The following is a 24,032-nucleotide window of genomic DNA, read 5'->3' as shown; positions in this document are numbered from 1 at the left end:
TTTCCCAGAAAAAAAGCAGCACACTTACTGTATAACTGCTACCAAAGGTGAGGCCAGGCTGGCATGTCCACTGTCCCCTCATGTGTCACTCCCCCTCAGCAGCAAGAAGGTACTGTGTGCACACACCTGCTCATGCAGCAGTAGTCAAGGCAGTTATCTGTCATGCTAAACAAACTCGGGGAAGGGCAGCATGAGAGCATAGCACATGAGGCACGCCCTTGGCCCCTAGGTAATTTAAACAGTGAAATAGTTGCTACAAGACCAGTAGCACAGCTGTTCTACAAAGCCTCAGACTATCCGCTTGGGGGACTGGATTACTGCCTTGTAAAGCAAGTACCACTGGGCAATTGTGTTTAACAATAATAGACAGTTGAAAAGGTTAACACAAGGATACAACAGCTGTTGCTGTTCTAATGGGTAGAGGGGGTGTGGTAACAGGCAAGAACACCAAATGATTACTGAAGATGTAGAATCACTACTGCCTGCTAGGTGTGACTAAGCTCAGTTAAAGTTCAACATTTGTTCGCCTCCACTTCAACAAAGCTACCTAGTCTGTAATTAATACGTAGATGACCAGAAGCAGCCGTTGGGAAAGTTCACAATGCATACAGGAGATCCAGCGTCCTGGTTGCTTGGAGCTGTGTTGTATGCAGAGAGGTAGGTGCATGCTCTGCAGCTGACTGCAAAAAGTCTCACAGCCATTCTATAGAAACAGGTACCACTTCTGATTTTATTTCATCATAACATACAAGTAATGCTCATAACACATCAAGATGAGAAACTCATCTTTGAACCATTTAAACAGCTTGCCATACACCAAAGAACATTATATTCAGATTAAACATTTACACACACCTCCCCCCAGCCTCCATCTCACTTTCCAAACTTCTTAAACCCATTTTCTAGCATCTCTCAGGTACAGGATACGAGTACAGAAATGAGCTAAGGAGATACCACTACTAGACAGGCTCCAAGGCTTCTTTCTCCCATGGTGGTGTGCTCAACAGCCCAAGCCAATAGACTGTTGATCCTGCAGCCATGACTTAACTGTTGATTGGAGGATGTTTGGAATTATGAGGAGTTGCAATGAGACCAGATTTCAGTTGCCAAGAAAGAGGGTTTAAAAAAAAAAAAAAAAAAGAGTCTCCTAGCAGAAGCCTGGAAGATCTCAGTTTTGTTTCTGCTGGCAGGGATGTCTTTAAAATACTTTCCAAACCCCATTCTTATGAAATATTTGATTTAAAACGATTACTTAAAAAAAGTGGTTGTAACTGAAATCTGGTTTACATGAGATCTCATAAATGGATCACATGTATCCTGTATATTACACACATTGTGTGTTTATATGCTGAACAATCACTTTCACTTGCTATATCAAACAAGTGGCAGTATGGGCAGTGATTAGCCAAGACCTGATATGCTCTACAATGTGGTATTAACCTACATGCTTGCCCAAACTACCCTCGCTTCCTGCATTTCATACACACTAACACAGTCTATGGATTCAACCATTCCAGTTGCAGTCTGTGTGTCTCGCACTCTTTAGGATCAAGTTAATCAACTCTGTAGCTTTCTCTCAGTGCTAGTTTTAAAAAAGTCCATCATAGGACATTTAAGTCACATCCTAGCCACAAACAAAAACGAGAAAGGACACAATCCTGTCCATTTCTCAATATAGTAAAACCTGAGATTTGAGTCACCAACTAGCTACTCTTAAAGAACAAAAACAAGCTGCTGACTTGAACTAGGGCTTCAGTGACTACCAGATCTTAACTGACAAAACCTCAGCCAACTGCTTTAAAAAGCAGTTAATCATTATGAAGTATTTTATATTTTCAGCTGCCTGCACTGAAACTGTACAAACAGTAGGTCCTACACGTCTCCCTTTCCCCTACACCTACTGCAGGACACTGTAGGGATCTGGAGAATTTTCACTTTGTGATCTTTGTCACAACACTGGACTGAATGACGAAGCAGGTTAGACCCCTGCCCATCATCTGTTGTTTTAATACCATAATCCTCTAACAAAGCATATAAAGTGGCTGGGGGAAGTGGCAGCCAGAGTACCACAAGAATCACAGGCTGGAGAGAGAAAGCAGCTGGTTTTCTCCCTCTCAGAATAAATAAAAATAAAATAAATGAACAAGCCCTATCTCTGTCCCCTCTGGCAGCAAGGATGTGACAAGATCTTCCCTAGCAGGAATCTCCAATAGGTAGTTAAGGCTCTGAAACAGGTACTGGCCAGCAACAACAAAAGCAGCAGTGGCAGGATTTACAACTCTCGCCATCAGCAAAACTATGTTGTATTAACACAGAAGGCCTACAGTGGGGATAGAGACAGAACCGCAATGGCCAGATTCTCAGGTTAGCTTAGAACATGTAATGGGAAATTCTTTTATCTCCAGCACTTGGTCTTGATTTTTCTTTTTAAATCTTATTTCTTTAAATGCCATCGTCTATCCCCAGCCCATGAAGGATAGTAATGTGGAATCCCTTCTGTCCCTCTTGGATGATTGAGACTCTCTCTCATCAGACTGCTCCACTTCTCATCTGAAGTTCGTGGGTCCGACAAGGTTTGAGGATTGAAGAAGGGATATGTACATGACTAGGTATGTGCGAATCCTCAAGATTTGGGCAAGGATGTGGAAGCAATTACTTTTTTCTTTTTTTAAAAAAGGTGGGAAGTAGAGACTAAGCCTTCCCCTTTTGGGAAAGGGAAAAGCACAGATGGGGCAATTCTCATACTGTTGCTACATTTGTAGAGGACAAATCCAAGGCTCCTACTAATTTTCTTTAAAATAAAAAAAAAAAAAATCTGCTCTCCTCACCAATTAATTTTCAGTAGACAAAGGGATGATGCTACTTGCACCCAGCCACTTATCTCTTGCACATAGCCCTAAATATTATCCACCATTCATGCTACCAGCATTCAGTTCTTCCTTTAGTATCAGGTTTAGAGGTGACAGATCCACACCTCAAAAGCCAACTTCATAATCACACACTAAAAAACCCTGTCTGGTTTTGTGTTAAAATGAACTGGGGAGTGAGCACATTTGAGAAGATTAAATTTTACCACTGGTCTTTAAGCCAACTGAGAAACTTGTGCGTAGACAGCTTTAAATCAGTCTCACTGTGTGGCCAGTCATCTATTCACACTGCTTGCAAACTGACTACCAGAGAATGGGTAGCCATGAAAGCTTTATTTTATGAGGTATGATTTTGCTCTAAAGCAGCTTTCTGGCAAGTCACCTCAAACCTGTCCATTAGAATGATAGTTACATCAATATTTACATTGTCTGAGCTTTGTTTTTAGCCCAGCCCTGCTGTGATCAGTCATCACTTGTTTGGATTCATAACTAGACTCTGTCCCTAAGGAAAAGGATCTCTCTCCAGAAGTCGGCTCAGTCTCAGGGCTAGGGTGCATTGTTGATTTCGGGGGGAAGGGAGGGTTTGAAGAGGGGTGCTAGAATTCATTTTTGTGATTTTGAGTAATGTGTGTCAGTGACTGACAGGCCATCTCCCTGGTTCCACTAAGAAAGCTTTGTTTAAAGGATGTGCAATTTGTCACATATAATTGCTTCACCTGTCAGGGAAAACTTCTGAAACATCTGGCCTTCTACCTTAAGTGGGAGGGAGAGAAAAAAACAAAAAAAATACAGCGGCTCTCCCCCATGCAGATTTTAGTTTGTCATGTCTGGTATAAATCTATTCATTGCCTTCACACTGAAGCCCCAGTTTTTTAAAAAATTTCAGATTTACAGGGAATTGTTTTAAACAACGGGAAAAATAAGCCAGCTACAGTGTCACAATTGTCTGCCATTTCTCAGGATACCTCAATGATTTCCATGCTGCCCGAAAAGCTAGACTGGCTGCCCACTTTCCCCAGTTCCTCTCGGGATCGGTTTTCTGACATGATGCTCTCCCCAAATTCCATCTGGCAGCTTCTTCGCTTAAACTGCTTTTCAAAGGAGCTTTCCTCATGCCAGCTGCGCCTTGAGTCACCTCTGTCACTCTGCTTCTGCCTCCTGCGCACAGCGCTGGCCTGGTCACAGCCAGTGGGCAACTGGCTGCAGCTGTAAGCAGAGTAAGTGGCGCTGCTCCCGTAGATTGCAGAAGCAGAGTAGAAGTGTGAGGATTCCGTAGCAAAATACCAGCTGTTGGTAAGGGATGTGGTGGATGTCTGAGGAGCTAAAATGTCAGAGTGCCAGCCTTTCAGGCCCAGCCCAGCAGCAGACTTTCCCACATGTTGCTGACTGGTGGAAAGACCAAACAGGAAGTTTGTTCTGTAGTTGTCTTCCATGCTCCCACTCCGATGCAGTGGGTACAACAGTGACCTTTGAATTGTGCTGCCGCTGCCGGTCCTCCCCATGTGCTGCCGCTTGCTCTGGCTGTCCAGCTGCCAGGTGTTTTGAGGTTTCTCGGGAGGATTGGCCACCTCTTTATCGGGGCTGGTCTCTGGTGTCTGTTCTGAAACTTCCTGGACAGGGGAGAACTGACACAGCTTGTTGCCGCCATCTAGAATACTACAAACATTCAACTGCTTTAAAGTGTCCTCTGCTGCTGCAAAACCCTGCACCGATGCAGTCACACAGCTGCTGCTTGCTGAGTAGGATACTGATTTGATATCCAAAGAAAAGGAGCGCTTCAGTCTGTTGCTATCTTCTACCTTCTCAGAGGACACATGGAGTCCATTTATGCCCTGTACCAGCGGGCTATCCTCAAATCCTGGCAAGTGCGAGCATGGCAGACTTCCAGAGTCCATTGGCTTCTGCTCCACAGGCTCGGAGGTAGAGTTAGTGCCAAGCTGATTAGTGGAGAGGCCACTGCTCTGTCCACTTTCGGGGACCAGTCCATGCTCACTGCTTTTTTCCAAATGCAAACGTTTCAGCTTGCTAATTGGTCCAGGCTGCCCAGTCTGGTTCTTAATCTTCTTCTCAAAATCCAGAAGCTGGCCCAGGAAATTGAAGTTGGGAGAAATTGTTGCCCTTTTTTCTTTCACAAATCTAAAGAGAAAATGCAAGAATTATTTAAAACCCCTACTGTTTAAAATGTGACTAATATTCCCACTAAGAGTATGAGGCTTACAGTCCTTGGGGTGTCTTGATCCTTGTTAAGATATTTGGAGTCAGGTTCAAAGAAGCACTACTAATGGATGCATGGGAGAGGCAGGGACAGCAATTAATTGAACGACTCAAACGTAAGCAACTAGACAACCCAAAATATTCTCTCTCCTTTTCACACTTTACATAGCTCTTTTTGAAGAGGGGGGAAAAGGTGCCTTTATTTTTGCTTCCTCACTATATATAAAGGTGTTATTCTGTGCAAGTTTTTAGTTCAGATTCTCTGGTTCTGGATACTCTGTTTTGCTGGGATTTTTTTTAAGAGCCTGTCAGACCTTCTTCGTATATTAAAAGAAAAAAGAGTTCTTCATTCCCTCCCCCCTGGTAGATCACCTTTAACCCCCTCTCAATATTTTAAATTAGTTTCTCTTGCTAATATTAGCATTGTCTGACCACCTCTCTATCCTGTTTTTATCTTCTTGTAGGCAGGGTCAGCCTGTTCTGCAATATGTTGGGCCTAATTTGTGCAACAAGGACCACTGGTTTCTATGATGCATCAGTCTTTCTATCTTCAGCCAACTGAAAATTAATTGACTTTTATATCATTTGATTAATTAAATCTAAAAATGCAACACAGTTAGGCTATGTCAACATTTCAGAATTTTTCAGAAATAGATTCTCCCCAGTTCCTTAGCTGGCAATTTTGTAAAAATTTGCTTCATGCCTGTTCAGTAAAGCACTGAAACTCCTCCTTACATCCTATTGAAATCAATGGAATGTATGTACATGCTTAAATTTAAACATCCAGTATTGAACCGGATGAAATTAAAATATATAACGTTAAGAAAGTATATTTGCTAAATTAGAATCCAAAAGTAAACAGAGGTTCAATATTGAAGTTTTGGCAAACACTTCCTCAGAAGTTATATAGTTACTTCTTGACAACTTGTTTGATTTGCATTGTAGGCCATGAATACTACCTGTTCTTTACAGGCTCTAAACAGTTACCATTGTCAATGTACGTGCCAACATAGGAGTCCAACCCCACCTTCCCACCCTTGGGTGATTCTAGGAATGAAAACACAAGTAACAAAATGGCAGGAGCAATCACAAAAAGACAGTATAAGTGGGAGTGGCAGCAAATGCATCTGTCCCTGTGATCATGTATTTGGGTGGGAGGAGAAAATATAAAAACCCACCAGGGAAAGGCAAAAATCTGGAAGTCTAGGAAATAGGGTGAGGAAGAGTATTAAAAGAGGAGCAAAAACCATCAAGGACTGGTGAACTCTAGAGGAAAGTCATTTTCTCTTACACACATGCACATGTGGGAAAGTAAAACACTCAAAATATACTATGATATTAAAAAAGCTAAATACAAAGAAGTCTCAAGAAACTGTTCCAGTCCGACTAAAACAGAAAAATGCACATAACTAAGTTATAGAACCATGAAATAACCATGAAATAACGAACTACAAAAACACAAGAGAGATTGCTTTTTTTGTTTGGTTTGGTTTGCAGTAGCCACCACTACCAGTCATGGAGAGGACCTGGAACCTTTTGATTACAGTGTATGCGGACCCTTTCAGTGCTAATCCTGTGACTAGTGAAAATAGGCATAATAATAATAATTTGAATTGGAAGATCAGACAATGAGCCTAAAATGGCCTCACACATGCATCCTCTGGCAGCTGGGAGAAATGGTACATCCTGCAGACGATTCTCCAGCTCTAAATCTCCTGAGCAAGGAACTTGAAGTATTCATTCTAATGTGTTCAGTAATTCAGACATTAATGTCATACCATCTTTGTTCTAATTGTTTTCCTCTCTGCTGGTTGCTCTGGTTGGATTAACCCAGTAGCTTCTTTCCATCTTGTTGGCACTTCTGCCCTGTGTGCTGCTAGAGGCCCTCAAAGCTGTTTTTAAAGGGACACTACCACCTTGAAACCAGTCAGTTAAGGAAAATGTAGTGGTTCTGCATACATAGAAGACAACATGCCAGTTTGGGGTTTTATAAGCATGTTAATTGTTTCTTTAATCAGACAAAATGGATTGATTTTAGTCATTTTTGCTGTTTCTGCTTATACAGTAGTCAGATGTACAAAATAAACTAGAGAAAATACTTTGATCCTTCACTTGGATTTTACTTGTAACAAATGTAAATCTAAGGTTTCAGACAAGTTATTTTATAGTTGTTTATCTTCTATCTTTCACTAATTCAGAAAATAAAATATGCACTTTGTAGATTTTTAAAAGCTTTGCACCAAAACCAACGCTAAACAATTGCGTTTAAAAAAAAAAAAGTCCTTTACCACAACTCTGCACAGAAGTTTTAGACTTGATTGACAGTGACATGCTAGAATTCATTGCAAAAGTTTGGAGAAAGCACTCCTTCAATTGACTGAGTGCTTATAGCTAATAAGAAATCTCATTAGAAAAGGTGTTAGACTTCCGTCATGCATACAACTCCAGTTTAATTTCTCCCAATGTTGCCAACCTAAAGTGACTATAACACAGAATCTCAGTCTGCCTTGTAAAACAGGTAATCACTGCACATAAACCATGTATTTTTTGTCTATGTCCTGTCTAATTTCTAGTTTGTTCATCAGCATCCCGTATTTGTGCCATTTTCACCATATCTAATGGAAGTTCCTTTGCATTAGTAGGTTTCTAACTAGTTCTGAGGAGATGCAGTGTTCAGATCTTACATGATACATCTCCCACATTCTGTGAAGAGCAGCCTTTAAAAACTAGAGTTTCTATCCCTCCCTAATGAAATATTGGTTACATCCAGAAGAAATTCTGCCACTCAGATAGAAGTTACTCACAGGCAAATTTTCAAATACCCTTCTTCCCATCACAGCGACACCTGTAGTAATTTGCAAGGTGTGTCTACCAGCTCAGCAACAGCGGTTCAAAATTATGTTCTTGGGAGCTTAAAGTGCACATTACAGGGTATGTCTACACTACGGGATTATTCTGATTTTACATAAACCGGTTTTGTAAAACAGATTGTATAAAGTCGAGTGCATGCGGCCACACTAAGCACATTAATTCGGCAGTGTGTGTCCATGTACCAAGGCTAGCGTCGATTTCCGGAGCGTTGCACTGTGGGTAGCTATCCCGTAGCTATCCCATAGTTCCCGCAGTCTCCCCTGCCCATTGGAATTCTGGGTTGAGATCCCAACGCAAAAACAGTGTCGCGGGTGATACTGGGTAAATGTCATCACTCAATCCTTCCTCCGGGAAAGCAACGGCAGACAATCATTTCGCACCCTTTTTCCCTGGATTGCCCTGGCAGACGCCATAGCATGGCAATCATGGAGCCCATTTTGCCTTTTGTCACTGTCACCGTATGTGTACTGGATGCTGCTGACAGACACGGTACTGCAGTGCTACACAGCAGCATTCATTTGCCTTTGCAAGATAGCAGAGACGGTTACCAGTCGTATTGCACCATCTACCATTGTAAATTGGCGATGAGATGACGGTTATCAGTCGTTCTGTACCGTCTGCTGCTATCATGGGTGCTCCTGGCTGGCCTCGCTGAGGTTGGCCGGGGGCACATAGGCAAAAATGGGAATGACTCCCTGGGTCATTCCCTTCCTATGTTTTGTCTAAAAATAGAGTCAGTCCAGCCTAGAATATGGGGCAAGTGTACTAGAGAACCAGAGAGCACAGCCGCTCCGTGTCAGAGCCCCAGAGATCCTGCAGAAATGATGAGCTGCATGCCATTCTAGGGGGTGCCCCTGCAACAACTCCACCCGTTGCTTCCCTCCTCCCCCAACCCTCCTGGGCTACCATGACAGTGTCCCCCCCATTTGTGTGATGAAGTAATAAAGAATGCAGGAATAAGAAAAACAGACATTTTAGTGAGATAAAATGAGGGGGAGGAAGCCTCCAGCTGCTATGATAGTCCAGACAGACATTAAAGGGTGGGAGGGGGGCAGAGGAGATCAGCCTTCTGCTGCTATGATAGTCCAGGCAGTACAGAATCATTTCTTTAGACATGACGGGGGGGGGGGGGGCCTGATGGAGCTCAGCCCCCAGTTGCTATGATGAGGACTGTTACCAGCCGTTCTGCACCATCTGCTGGGAATGACCAGGAGTCATTCCTATTTTTACCCAGGCGCCCCCGGCAGACCTCACCGAGGCCAGCCAGGAGCACTCACAGGATGATGACGAGGACGGATACCAGTCCTTTTGTACCGTACCGTCTGCCACCGGGGAGGGGAGGGGAGAGGATGCTGCTGTTTAGCACTGCAGCACCCCGTCTACCAGCAGCATGCAGTAGACATTGGGTGACACTGAAAAAAGGCGAGAAATAATTTTTTTCCCTTTTCTTTTGGGGGGGGGCGGGGGGAAGGGTGTAAATTGACGACATACACCCTGAAACACCCGGGAAAATGTTTTTGACCCTTCAGGCATTTGAAGCCCAGCCAAGAATGCAAATGCTTTTCGGAGACTGCGGGATAGCTGGAGTCCTCAGTACCCCCTCCCTCCCTGAGCGTCCATTTGATTCTTTGGCTTTCCGTTACGCTTCTCACACAGCACTGCGCTGAGTCCCTGCTGTGGCCTCTGTCTATCATAGCCTGGAGATTTTTTCAAATGCTTTGTCATTTCGTCTTCTGGAACGGAGCTCTGATAGAACAGATTTGTCTCCCCATACAGCGATCAGATCCAGTATCTCCCGTACGGTCCATGCTGGAGCTCTTTTTGGATTTGGGACTGCATCGCCACCCGTGCTGATCAGAGCTCCACGCTGGGCAAACAGGAAATGAAATTCAAAAGTTCGCGGGGCTTTTCCTGTCTACCTGGCCAGTGCATCCAAGTTCAGATTGCTTTCCAGAGTGGTCACAATGGTGCACTGTGGGATACCGCCCGGAGGCCAATACCGTCAATTTGCGGCCACACTAACCCTAATCCGACATGGCAATACCGATTTCAGCGCTACTCCTCTCGTCGGGGAGGAGTACAGAAACCGGTTTAAAGAGCCCTTTATATTGATATAAAGGGCCTCATTGTGTGGACGGGTGCAGGGTTAAATCGGTTTAACGCTGCTAAATTCGGTTTAAACGCGTAGTGTAGACCAGGCTACAGATAATAATGTACTCACAAGTGAATGAAAAGAAAGCCAGGTTGGCTTTCTGTGCCATTGAGAACAAAATGTTTGTCAAATGAAGTACAAAAATGGTGGTAACAAGCCTGTGTTCAACCTTCCCGAAGCATTCACAGTCAAACTAGATTCCAAACTTGCTGACTCATGTGAAACAGAGCTCAATTCTTGTACAAAATCCTTGGCTGCCCAAAGAATGGTTACTTCAAAAGATTTTCAGAATGATCATTGATGGACTTCAATGGCAACAAATGATTCATCTTTCAGTTTTCTTAATTCCTAGAAGACCTTCATTACAGTCATTTATGAACATCATCCAATACCACCGGTAAATCATTAGATTCAATCTAGCATTTTAAAAAGTGCACACACTATATAAACAACATTTGCTATTCTGGTTTCTCTCCTCTCTCTTTGTGGCTTATATTGGCACAGACTACTAGATGGTGGCCTATATGTGGTCTCATCTGTATATTCTATTTCTTCCTAGCTATTACTATTCTTTAACATTCTACCCCTTACCTACTCTGAGCAGAGGCCAAGACTATATTCTGCAGTTGGGAGCTAACTGCCACACACCCACATCAATGGGTGGGGGAACTTGATGGGGCCAGTGGTGAAAGGGGGATAGTCCCAGGAACAAGGGAGGGAGACACTCACCGAGGGACAAGAGGTAGCTTCTCCCTCTGGGGTCTCTGACACCCATTGGCCAGCGGGGGGAGAAAGGTACTGACTGGCCACCATTCCCCAGCTCTCAGGATTTAGCTCAGCACAGGGGCTACGTGGAGCCTCTTTTGGCTCCATTTCAGCAGCTCACCCTACCCACCCGAAGCAGAAATGGGAACCTGCTCTGACAGATGCTGATAGTTTAAACAGGGTCTAGGCAATCGCCTGTTTAGGGGATCAGGAAGGAATTTTCTCTCTCATGGACCAACTGGCAGAGGACCAGGGAGTTTTTTGCCTTCTTTGTGGCACCTTCAAGCCACAGTGGGTTAACTAGCAATGTGCTTAGTACCTAACCAAGTAGAGTTTATTTGTTGCAACTTGCGGCCCATTTCCAGTGCAGTTAAAAGAATAAAATGAATGGTTCCCACAAGTAAAATAGCTGGAATTTTGGTGGTGGGCCTTGGGCTCATGTGATAGGTAAGACCTTGTGGCCCTCGCAGGTCAAGGTCCCTAGCCTGCTGCAGCCTCTGTCCTCCTTGTGGGGGGGGCAGGGGGGTGTAGGGAGGCTAGGACTCAGAGCAGGGGGTAGGAGGGGTCGGCTGAAGAAAGCCACCCCACGTTATGGGTTATATGGTAAGAAGCCCTGTAACCCCACACTGGAACCAATTAAATGCCTGGTATAGGAAAGTATGGGTGATGGGTGGGTAGTGCTCCTCCTGTATTAAAAAGTTTAATAAAAGTTGCAGCCTGCTGCTTCATTCCATGCATGTGTCTGTCTACATCAATGTTAGGTTTTTACTTCCTACAAAACAACGGCAGGGCTGAGTCTGCCGGAAGCCCATATTTAAAGCAAGAGCAACTTCTGGCATTCTTGGATGAAGAGGAAAAAGTACATGATGAAATAATGTTAAGTTTCAAGCTGACAAGCACAAAAGCTCATTTAAAAAGGAAAAGTCTATCCTTACCTGTAGGCTTCATCAAGGGACATATCCATTCTCTTCATGATGTATGCAATTGCAATTGTGGCAGAGCGGGAGATCCCCGCTAAACAGTGCACTAAAACTCGCCCATTTGAGGCTTTTGCTTTCTCTGTACAATAAAAAGAAAAATTCACGAAGTGTCACTGTCAATGGCACAGGGTGATGAAATATTTAAAAGCTCCCTGTTGAAATGACAGAACTTTAAAATTCATTCTTTATACCAGATCCCATGGAAGCTTCAAGCAGAAATCAGTATTATGACTGATACATTCAGTTTCATTGCATGTACCCATGTTGATCTGTTCTTGTATTAAGAATATTACTGTATACTTACAGCATTACAGAAACCATCTCATGATGCACTAAATAATAATCCTGACAAGGACTCAGTGGGAGGGATTTGTTCCCATTTTATATATGAATAAGATGCAACACAAATTAAATGATTTGATCAAGTTCACGTGGTGGGTCAGTGTCAAAGCTGAGAGCAGGAACTGAAAGTGCAGCTCTCTTGGCTTCCTCCCTCTTGCTCTAAACACAATGCTCTCTCCTCAAAAAAAAAAAAAAAAAAAAAAGCTGATGGAGCAGTAGCTTTGTTGTCCTGCACCCAATGAACTCAATGGGAGCTTAATCATAGTTCAAGCTCTTCATGCAGATTTAAAAAAAAAAATTTATAAATAAAAAATAAAGGAAACCTGTAATATTTACAAACACAAACACACCCACACCTTTGTTTTGGATCAGAAAGGAGGTGATACAAGAGAAGGGAAAAGAGAGGAGCTCAAAACTTTTATCTTTCCATTTCCTTTGAAGCCAAAATTTACGTTTATACTGAACTCATACTTAGAGCAACGATTTAAAAATTTTAGTTGCATCACATGGTATGTGACCCGGGGGAATTCTATGATCTAGGCTAAGACTTACGCAAAAGGTAAGTCGGTGCCAACTGTCCTTTTACTCTGTGCTGGAGAAAGCAACAGCACTGTAAGGCTTTCAAAAAGTCACTATAAAATTGTTTATTTGTTTAAAGCCTTCTGTCCAATTGTACAGAAAATCTGTGGTTACGTTTCTTAGCTTTTGGATAAGCTTATTTTTACAAAAATCCTAAATCTGAAGCCAAATTTGACCCACCTATGTCCCTTTAAGAAAGATTATGGCAGAGTTCTTTGTTCACACATGACATTTATGTAATGCTACATGGTGAGTTCAGCAGGAATCTGCAATTGGCGCTTAACTCTACTTTCCTTTTTATGGCACTGCTATGGTATGTGCTGATGCTCTTACTGCTTCCAGGACCTTAAAAATCCCCTCTGCAATTTGTCAGCAGAAGTACCTTTCTTAACTGTTAGTGTGATGGAGAGAGGCAGGCTGTTTTCTAGCCAGAGAGACCATGTAGGTAGGGTACAGCATTACTTATTCCAAAGATTACCAGCTAACGAACGTTTTCGGATGGCAGAATGACTGCATATATTTATATATTTTATGCACACTTATATTTATACATGTAATTTTGTTCCTGTATGTGGCATTGCCTTTTATGCTGATAAATGCAGCTGAACTACTTTAAAACCCAACAACGTTTCAACGTAACTGTAACCACTTAGGAGAAAGTCTTCTGTGTCAACTCCATAAAAACATCTAGTCAGTGTGTAGCATTGCTCTTTCCCCTCACCCCACCCCCATAAGCAAAATGTCAGTATACATAGAGAATGAACAAAAATAATGAAAATATTATTGTGCTATTATATAAAGTTGATGGTGCCTGAATAGCATGTTCAGATCTACTCATTCTATCTCAAAATAAGTATAGCAGAAAGGAAAGGGGTTCACAGATAGGCAAGAACATAATTAGAGCCAGAGAGACCTGAGTTGGAGCAGAAGTTGAAGGTTTGGGACTGCTGAGTTTAGAGAGGTGATGTATGGGTAAGGATACAAGAGTGGTATATAAAATGACAATTGCAATATGGAAGGTAGATCAGGTGCTTCTGTTTACTTTCTCATAATAAAAGACAATGAGACACTTAGCAAAAAAAAAATCAAAGAATTAAAATGGATAAAAACGCTTTAAAAAAATACATGGCATAATTAGCATAGAACTATTTTAGCTCATCTTCTTACCAATAAAATCAACTGATTTGTCTAACCAAGGCAAAATTTTCTCGCAGAAGCTGTCATTCACAGGAACTCTCAAGAAATGAGACTCTGGGATAAAGTCAGGCTTTGGACAGGTATTGCTTGCATTTAATACATAACCAATAGCATTCTGCTGCATCAGCTCCTATAAGAGACAAAGATCAAGAGTGAAAAAAATACAGCCCTATCCTCTGGCAGGTAAAAAAAATTAAGCATATAAAAGTAATCCTGAGCCTACTTGGAGTGTTACTTGACTGGAAGCTAGATCAGAATTCCTATTTGCATAATTCTGACTATGTGTTAGACATAAGAATGGCCATACTGGGTCAGACCAAAGGTCCATCTAGCCCAGTATCCTGTATTCCAACAGTGACCAATGCCAGGTGCCCCAGAGGGATTGAGCAGAACAGACAGACAATCAAGTGATCCATCCCCTGTTGCCCTTCCCAGCTTCTGGAAAAACTTCTGTGTTGGATTATCTTGCTAAAAAACAATCTGATCAAGACACACTTCAATGGATGGAATGATTACATACTCATAAGGGGAGACTTACAAAAGAAGGAGAGGGGAAACCCCTCCACTATTCTAAAGTGTAAAGCATTGTTAATAGGAGAGGTGGAATTCGCTGCCATTTTTGTTAAAATATACACGTTCGTTTGGTGGCAACAGAACTGGCACTCCCAGCATGTCCAGTATTAACTGGCTTACTTACCATATATGTAGTTCTGGGTTACCTGTCACAGAATAAAGTTACCCTCTCAGTGAGGGCATAAAAGAGGGGTCAATGAAAAATGTGAAATGAATCTGATAGCTCCCATACTGCTGATACAATAGAAGAACGATCCCTAAAATGCATGTAACTTATTAGCAATTCCAATTTTTTGTTGTTGCAGTCAATATTCTCTGCATTTTTGCACATATAATGGCTAAAACTATGTTTACGTCATGGAGGTTGTGGAAGTGACGGAATCTGTGATTTCTAGAGTCTCCGTGACATTTTCTGCTTCAGCCCCAGGAGCTGGCAACCAGCAGGGCCCTGACAGGGTTCCAGTGACAGGGGGCCCCCTGCAAGGTTCCAGCGACAGGTGACAGACTCCTGAGATGGCCCTCCTTGGGGTTCCAGTAACAGGCAACAGCCTCGTGCAGGGGGAGGGGGACACCTCGAGTAAGCGGCTGGGGGTGTCTCGTTTTCTCTTTGGGAAATATGGTGACCCTGCAGCTCCCAGCCACTGTGGTGGAGGGGGGGGCCCCTGCAGCTTCCAGCTGCGTCAGGCAGAGGGGGAACCCCATAGCTCCCAGCCACCCAGGTGGCGGGAGAAACCATGGAGCTGCAGCAGGAAAAGTCACAGACAGGTCACGGCTTCAGTGAATTTTTGTTTATTGACTGTGACCTGTCCATGACTAACAAAAAACAACCATGACAAAATCTTAGCCTTAATAATGGCAAGTGAAAACATCCCTGCTAGAACGAACACTTTCATCACCAAATAATAAATTAACCACCTCCCCAGTTGGCTAGGATATCCCTGGCTTCTAAGAGTTGTATGAAGGTAGGTTCTGCATATAAATCAGTCTACTCTGGTTAGTGAAGAGCTAAAGGCCCCGATCTGAAATACATTTTCCCAACATCTGTCAGAATCGGGGCTTTTTCATCCTAGCTTCCTGGCTCTGCCACACACTTCTTTTGTGAGCTTGGGCAAATCACAGCTAGATCCACAAAGGGACTTACACACACTCAAGTCCAACATTTAGGCAGCACTGAGATCCTCAAATCTCCCATTCAGCTGCTGCCTAATCCTATAGGCATTTGAAGTCCCCATGCACCTAAGTTTCTGCTGGTGGCCTGTGCAAACCTGCCTAAATCCTGATGCTGCTGAGCTGCTTGGTGCTCTAGCTCATGATTAAACCCCAGGGGATTTCAAAAGTAGGCGGTCCCCACCTATCTCACCTGCAGGGCCCGATCAGGCATGCTCTGAGCTTGCCTACCAACTGGATTGGGCCGTAAACCAAAGACATCTGACACGTGACCAGATCTGGGGAGAGGTTGGGGGGCGGTAGTAGGGTCAGAGAGAGAAAGAGTGCGTGTGTGATGCGCTCACCTTATTCCAACAGAACTGTCGGGAGGCTAGAGGTAAAGAGAGTGTGAGCTAAAGAGGAAGTCTTCCCCCATTTTGACTTGCTGTACTCAGTGAGTAAAATTCAGCCTAAAACATGAGTTGTAAGTGTGGCTTCGGGACTTGTGCAAGCTCTCTGCTGCGGGGTGAATATTCTCCAAAGAACAGTGATGAGCAGCACGCTTATAAGCACATTCAAACCCTTCCAGCTGGGATTTTCAAAAGGATCCTAGGGGAATTAGGCCTGGTGCTTCTACTGAAATTCAGGTCTAGGCACACACCTCCTTAAGAGCCCTCTGTTTGGGAAAATGCAATAGTAAAGGCAGATTGGGGTGGAGGGGTGTGTGTGTGTGTGTGTGTGTGTGTGTGTGTAAGAGAGAGAGAGAGAGAGAGAGAAATTAATTGCTGCACAGCTTTATATGTGTTTTAAAATAATTGATACAGCTGTCACATCAAGGCTGGGATTTACATGTAAGCACATTCAGTAAGAAAAAATGTTTGTCTAGCAATTTGTATATTTTAAAAATATTTAGTTTACAGCAATTAGTGCCCCCACCCCTCCATTACTGTATCTTCCCAAACAGCTGGCTCTTAAGATGTCTGCAGACTTGATCTTTTGTCCATTAAATTCATTTCTCTCTTTTCCTGTTTGCATACCCAGTTCTATTTTTAAAAGAGAAATCAGTTTGGCAGTAGTAAACTTGTAGGTTTGTGTATTTGTATTTTTTGGCGCAGTAGAAGGATATAACTTCTTAGGGATTAAACAGAACACAAACACATACTTGGCAAGTTGCACACTTTAACTATTGATCATACAACCCTCTTTACTACTACATTTGAGACTCTTGTATAGCCAGGGACCTAGAGAAATGTGAGGAATACAGCACAATGTTTCCAACAGGGAGCATGTATCAGTGGGTACGTCTACACTACAGGATTATTCCGAATTTACATAAACCGGTTTAGCAAAACAGATTGTATAAAAACGAGTGTGCGCGGCCACACTAAACACATTAAATCGGTGGTGTGCGTCCACGGTCCGAGGCTAGCGTCGATTTCTGGAGCGTTGCACTGTGGGTAGCTATTCCGTAGCTATCCCATAGTTCCCGCAGCCTCCCCCGCCCCTTGGAATTTCCGGGTTGAGATCCCAGTGCCTGATGGGGCAAAAATCATTGTTGTGGGTGGTTCTGGGTAAATGTCGTCAGTCACTCCTTCCTCTGGGAAAGCAACGGCAGACAAGCATTTCGTGCCTTTTTTCCCTGGATTGCCCTGGCAGATGCCATAGCATGGCAATCATGGAGCCTGTTTTGCCTTTTGTGACTGTCACCGTATGTGTACTAGATGCCGCTGACAGAGGCGATTCAGCAGCGCTACACAGCAGCATGCTTTTGCTTTTGCATGACAGCAGAGATGGTTACCAGCCATACTGTACCATCTACCATACCATAAATCGGTAATAAGATGATCATGGTTACCAGTCCTTTTGCACTGCACCATTTGCTGCTGTCATAAGTGCCCCTGGCTGAGATCAGCCAGGGGCGCAAAAGCCAAAATTGGGAATGACTCCCTGAGTCAATCCCTCCTTTTTGGTATCTAAAAATAGAATCAGTCCTGCCTAGAATATGGGCAAGTGTACTAGAGAACCACTGTATCAGAGAACCAGAGAGCACAGCTGCTCTGTGTCAGATCCAGCAGAAATTATGAGCTGTATGCTATTCACAGGGGGTGCTCCTGCAACAACCCCACCTGTTGATTCCGTTCTTCCCTCAGCCTTCCTGGGCTACTGTAGCATTGTCCCCCCACTTGTGTGATGAAGTAATAAAGAATGCAGGAATAAGACACAGTGACTTGTTAGTGAGAAATGAGTGGAAGGCAGCCTCCAGCTGCTATGATAGTCCAGACAGGACATTAAGCAGTGTGGAGGAGAGGAGCCCAGCATCCTGCTGCTAGTCCAGGGGCAACTGAATCTTTTCTTTACACATGAAGGGTGGGGGCTGATGGAGCTCAGCCCCCTGTTGCTATGATGAGGATGGTTACCAGCCATACTGCACCATCTACCAGGAAAAATTAGGGCCAGGCGCCCTTGATCGACCTCACGGATGCTAGTCGGCATGGTTACCAGTCCTTTTGTACTGCCCCATGTGCCAATAGGCTGATGATGACGATGGATATCAGTCTTACTGCACCATCAGCCACCCATGGTGGGGAGGGAGCAAGGATGTTGGTGTTGAGTGCTGCAGCATCGTGTCTATCTGCAGCATTCAGTAAAGATAGGGTGACATGTAAAAGAGTAAAGAGAGGATTGTTTTCCCTTTCACTTCTGGGGGTGGGTGGGGGGGGTGCGTAAATTGCCGAGCTATGCCCTGACCCACCGCGGACACTGTTTTTGACCCTAGAAGCATTTGTAGCTCAGCCAAGAATGCAAATGCTTTTCGGATACTGCAGGAACTGTGGGATAGCTTGCGTCCTCCAGTCCATGAGCGACCATTTGATTCTTTGGCTTTCCGTTACGCTTGTCATGCAGCAGTGCGCTGAGTCCCTGCTATGGCATTTGTCTGGAGATTTTTTAAAAATGATTTTGAATTTCGTCTTCTGTAACGGAGCGCTGATAGAACAGATTTGCCTGCCCTTACTGCGATCAAATCCGCATGGTCCATCCTGGAGCTCTTTTTTTATTTTGATTTCGGACTGCATCGCCACCCGTGCTGATCGGAGCTCCACGCTGGGCAAACAGGAAATATTCAAAAGTTCGCGGGGCTTTTCCTGTCTATCTGGCCACTGCATCCGAGTTCAGATTGCTGTCCAGAGCAGTCAGTGGTGCACTATGGGATACCGCCCGGAGGCCAATACTGTCGATTTGCGGCCACACTAACCCTAATCCGATATGGTAATACCGATACTAGCGCTACTCCTCTCGTTAGGGAGGAGTACAGAAACCGGTTTAAAGAGCCCTTTATATCGATATAAAGGGCCTCTCAGTGTGGACAGGTGTGGCGTTAAATTGGTTTTACGCTCCTAAAACCGGTTTAAACGCTTAGTGTAGACCAGACCAATGTTTCCTCCACAAGAGTCAATAAATAAATAGTTTGCTTAAAAACACACACAGAAAAGACATTTGTCCTCTGAAGAGTTACTGTGCCAAATCTGGAAGTTAATTCAGTCATTCCAACATGAAACAGACATTTTAGTCCTGATGTGCGTGCCAAGCTCAATGCTACCCTAACCAGGGGGTTGGAAATGGGGTCTGGCAGGGATGGGCATGGGCATATTTTTAAGTTTGAGTCAAGGTTGCTTGACTCCCCCATCAATGCAAATGCTAAAAGAAAAAAAAAATTACCAAATTCAGATCACTAAGAACAACACAGATCACCAACTCACGTAAGTTCTCCTAAATGTTACAGGAATGCTGCTGCCATTTGCAGTTCGACAGTGTACCTCACTTACTTTCACATGCCTGTACAAAAATCACACACAGAACCACACTCAATGTAATTTATAAAAGCCACACCGGGGGGGGGGAATGAATTTATCGCCAACAACCATTGCTGGAGTTTGAGATGGTTTGTTCAGGATGAGAGAAGAGATATACGAGCTGTGGAAGGGGAACTGCTGAGTGAATGTAGATGAGGTGTTAAATGGCTTCTTTTTTAGCTTTTTCATATGGTGCTGGTGGGCCACCTCACTCTAAGATTTTTGGTGAGGAACTGATTATGGAAATTGGAATGGAGAGGATGGCATAAAACAGCGCATTCCAAGCCTATGTGTATTTGAGTTAAAAGAGTTGGTGCTCATCTTTGGGACTAGGCCTAAAGAAAGAAGTTACGATTACTTGTGTTTGGGATATCAATCATTCACAGAGCTGCAGACTATAATGTAATAACCAGAACAGTGACTTCACTGTAAGGCACCCAAGAGGAAGAAATGAATTATGATGGGAGGAAGATCCAGAAATCCTAATATGAACTATTACGTGAAAAGGAGGTAAATGCTCTTTTATCAAGTTATTTACATTTTGTGACTTGTTTAATCTTAAAATTAATGACTACCCTAAAATGCCATATTTTTCCAGGACATAAAAGCCAGGTCTAGAAAAACAAAATAGTTTTGTAAGGAGCAAAGCAAAAGCTTTTACAGTTACTTATATGTATATTTCATAAGCACATTTTATGAGCCTGAGCAACTCTTGCTTACACCTGAAAACACAGACTTGTACGTTATATGCCATCCTTTGAAAGAGACACAGTCAGGTAAGCGTATGCCCAAAATGTAGGTTGTGTCCTTACACAAAAATTTAAGATTAACAAAAACAGAGTGTGTTTGGATCTAAATACCCTCTTGTAACATTTTTGCAAATACTCAACTTTGTTTTAAATGTTTTGAGACCCAGAAAGTGGAACTGACTAGTCAATTTTCATTATCCAAAAATATAAAGCGTTAACAAGAGCCTGACTTTACAAATATTTATACCCAACTTTGCTTGCATGCACAGTCTGACTGATTTCAATGGGTCTGCTCATACGAGTAAAAGATAAATGCCTAAATATTTCCAGTGCCAGGCCTCAAGTACTAAATTCATAATGGGTACACGAGAAGCATTTCTGAACTTCGTACCTATTTCTAATTTAAACCCTAAAAAACTATCCAATATAAAATCCTAAAATAGAAATAGGTGTTCTCTTAAAATATTTGTTTAAAAAAACTGTAACGTCAATAAAGTGAACATGTAAAGAATCCCTGGGACTTTGTAAAGAAGCTGCAAATTTTTATGATTAACAAAAATTGAAACTACACATTTCTGCATGCCTTACCTTTACATAAGTGATACTATTTACCAACTATACATATGAATCAGAAACATTGTGAATATTGTTTTAATTAGTCTAGGTTGGGGATTACTGGTAACTTCAGATTGCAAGGTACAAAAAACTTCTGCAACGGGATAAAATGTTTAGTTTCTCCCAGGAGTCTCACATAAGACTGCAGAGGACAACATTCAGCAAGCTTGCCAAGTGATGTGTCAGAGACTCCTCCAGCCCCATAAACTAGACTGAATCATCTACAGGCTCCAATATCCACAGCTGAATCTTATGGCAGATTTATAATTCATTTTGCAGAATATTTTGGATAAGTTTCAGTGATGTAGAGATCAGTTGGTCTGGTTGGGACTGCTCGCAACACAGACAATCGATGATCAGAGAGCACTTAGAAGGCAAAAGCAAGGACAATAGAGACCTGTGAATTTTATAGAATTTGGGATTTTCCTGCAGAATTGCCCACATATTTTCCTGCACTTTCCACAATTTAAAAACGTGAACAAGAAGCCTATCTTCTCATCCTAATAAGGGCCTTGTCTTGTAACCTGAAGTAGCAGAGACAGAAGCCGAGCTGTCAGTCGGGGGCATGCAATCCTAATGGCTGCCTCAGAGAAAGTTCTTCTGCCACTTGTCACTAAGTTTGGTTCCCTTCCTTCCTTCCAGCAGCAAGTCCTCACTTTCATCCCTTTAGAACATTTTTTTAAAAATAATCCGTCTCTTCTAGATTGCTCTCCTTATAAGCACACTCTCAACAGTCATATCCTGGCGCTAGAGAGAGGCTGTGAAAGTGGCCCTTTCATCTAGGCAATCAAGCATTGGAGGTTCTTATCACGGTGAGCCCTCTTCCAACTTGTTCTCTGAAATGCAGTACCTCACATGTCCATCACTGTTGGTACTAGCAGACTGCCAGAAAACCGAGGTGCTCAGGAAAGCTAAATGAAGAAGGCTGTTGGCATCTCCCACCAAAGAGAAGGAAAGTCTCTTTCTGCTGCTAAATCACCTGGGAAGGTGTCAATGGGATTCCAGACGCAGAGATCTTCCTTTTGCTCTCTCAGCTACATAGAGAAGGCAGAAAAGGCTACAGATATTCAAGGTGAAAGCCTTGGTACAGACTTGCCCGAAGAGGCAAGTCACCAGGACAATAAGCAGAGGGCCATCAATACCCTTAAAAACTACCTACTTACTGCAGGGTAAGCCCCATCAGAGATGTCTAGCTCACAATAGGAGTCTTCCACCTTTTGTTCAGAGAGAGAGAGAGAGAGAGAGAGAGAGAGAGAGAGAGAGAGAGAGGAAGGACAAACGTATGATGGACAAATAGGTCTGAGATCATAAGATGCAGCTTTGCCCTGGAACTGATAAGAAACCCAAAAGACAGTTCCTAGTTTCTGCTAGAACTTCTAGCAAACTGATAAATGAAGAAATTAATAATCTATCCAGGACGGGGACAGAAGAACCAATTGGGGGGAGAGAGATTCTGTAGACTTTATTCTACCTTTTATGTGGCTCTCCAAAGGAAATGGAAAGTGGATAGTGATTATACACCTGAATTCCCTCAACAGATAGATGAAGAAATGCAGGATTTGATGGAATTCTACGGTCCCACTTTAGCTCTAGTCATGGACAACTGAAGGACTTATCAATCTAGTGGCCAAATACCTTTACATCAAGAGCAGCAATTCTCATGGCATGTTCCCCTGCTTCTGCTGAACCAAAAAAGAAAAGAAAAGAAAAGAAAAGAAAAAAGAAAGAGAGAGACACAGACAGACACCCAGGGCTCTCACAGACAACCCCTCCACTCTGAAAGGATTCACTCCCCTTACCCCACACCCATTTCTCACCAAAGTTAACCCAAGCTTTGTCCTTGAAGATTACACATACAACAACTGTGCAAGTACTTTCCTCCCTTTACAGGCATTAATTTATTGTAAGTGTGGAGAAGAGCTTCTTTTTCCCCCTCCAGGATTATTCACTGGCTAGGGGCCACTACGGGCATAACAAATAGCAAAGCCTTTAGTGTCTCAGAACCAGATGGATAACATGAGAGCAAGAGTTCTGTCCCTCATCCTGAATGCAGGGACCTTGATCAGGAACCTGGTGGGGCTGCTGAGCAGACTTTGTCATGTCATGACCCTCCTTGGGGATCATTGTGTATTTAAAATAATCAGAATAGAAAATAAAGCCTCTTGGAGAAGTTCCATGGGTTTGTGGCAAGACAAAAAAGAAAATCTTTGATTTGTACTGTCCTGGGACCACTAAGAATATACACGCTAAGAAAAATGATAAATTGCTCAGACATCCACCAAAAACAAGTTGGGTCTAAACTGCTGGCTTGTTGCACAGTAAAATATGTGCAAGTTTTAAAAGAAATATCTCAAGTGAATATAATCGCCATGGACTATCCTCCATACTGGCTGCTTTCTTTATGTGTTGTGGAAAAAAGTAACTAGTAAATTGCCTGTACTGCAAGGACTCCATTAAAATAATGGATCTAAAAAGCCATGAACAATACCTTATTAAAAACAGACTGGAAAGCAGATAGAAACAGAAGGAACTGGAAAGAATCTAATTATGGTAAAGGGATCTGAATGTGATAGAATTACAGGCCTGTTAAGACTGGAACAAGAAATGTCTTCACACACAAGTTTTTACACGCATACGAAACTGGACATTCCCTACTGGGGTGAAGAGGCAACCTGTTAGGGACAGGGGAAAAACCCCTTTTGTGGGTCTTAGATAGTTCTCACAGCTCAATATTTAAACACCTTGTAAATAGCAGCTGTCAAATGGGAATAAACTGGAATTTTGAGAAAGAGGGAAGGTTTTGTCCCCCCTTCATTTCAACATAAAACAAAAGTTATTACCTGGTGAGGTGACATGAGGGCTGAAGCATGAGCCAGGGATGTAGATAGTTCATGTATGCACATAGGGCAATAGAAATTAGATACTGAGGACGCTTTTAGATAAATCATGAGCCTGGCCCCCTGCAAGAACATTTAGTTCCCCCACAGAAGGTGTAATTGGCTAGTTTAAAGGCACTGCAGAGCTGCTGATTTTAGGAAAGCAGCCAAGGAACAGCGATCTATTAAACTTATTTATACTTGTGATCAGTGTTTTACCGTGATTACAGTGCTATAGGATGAATTTAAAAGGCC

General features: G+C 43.0%; 1 protein-coding gene across 4 annotated transcripts in view; it reads right to left on the bottom strand.

Moving 5' to 3' along the window:
* Positions 1-709: 709 nt before the first annotated feature.
* DUSP16 (dual specificity phosphatase 16) overlaps positions 710-24,032 on the bottom strand; it is a 96,699-nt gene continuing 73,376 nt past the window's right edge. For all 4 annotated transcript variants that reach the window (XM_039499505.1, XM_039499497.1, XM_039499510.1 and 1 more), the window contains 3 exons: positions 13,938-14,097; positions 11,805-11,928; positions 710-5,003 (listed from right to left, as the gene is read on the bottom strand). In XM_039499505.1, coding sequence (XP_039355439.1) covers positions 3,824-5,003; positions 11,805-11,928; positions 13,938-14,097 — 1,464 coding nt within the window. In that variant the 3' untranslated portion in view covers positions 710-3,823. The remainder of the gene's footprint in view (positions 5,004-11,804; positions 11,929-13,937; positions 14,098-24,032) is intronic.

Source organism: Mauremys reevesii, linkage group 1 (genome assembly GCF_016161935.1).
Source record: "Mauremys reevesii isolate NIE-2019 linkage group 1, ASM1616193v1, whole genome shotgun sequence".
Classification (NCBI taxonomy): Eukaryota; Metazoa; Chordata; order Testudines; family Geoemydidae; genus Mauremys; species Mauremys reevesii.
The sequence above is the reverse complement of the archived record's forward strand: the minus strand, read 5'-3'. Positions and strand labels throughout refer to the sequence as shown.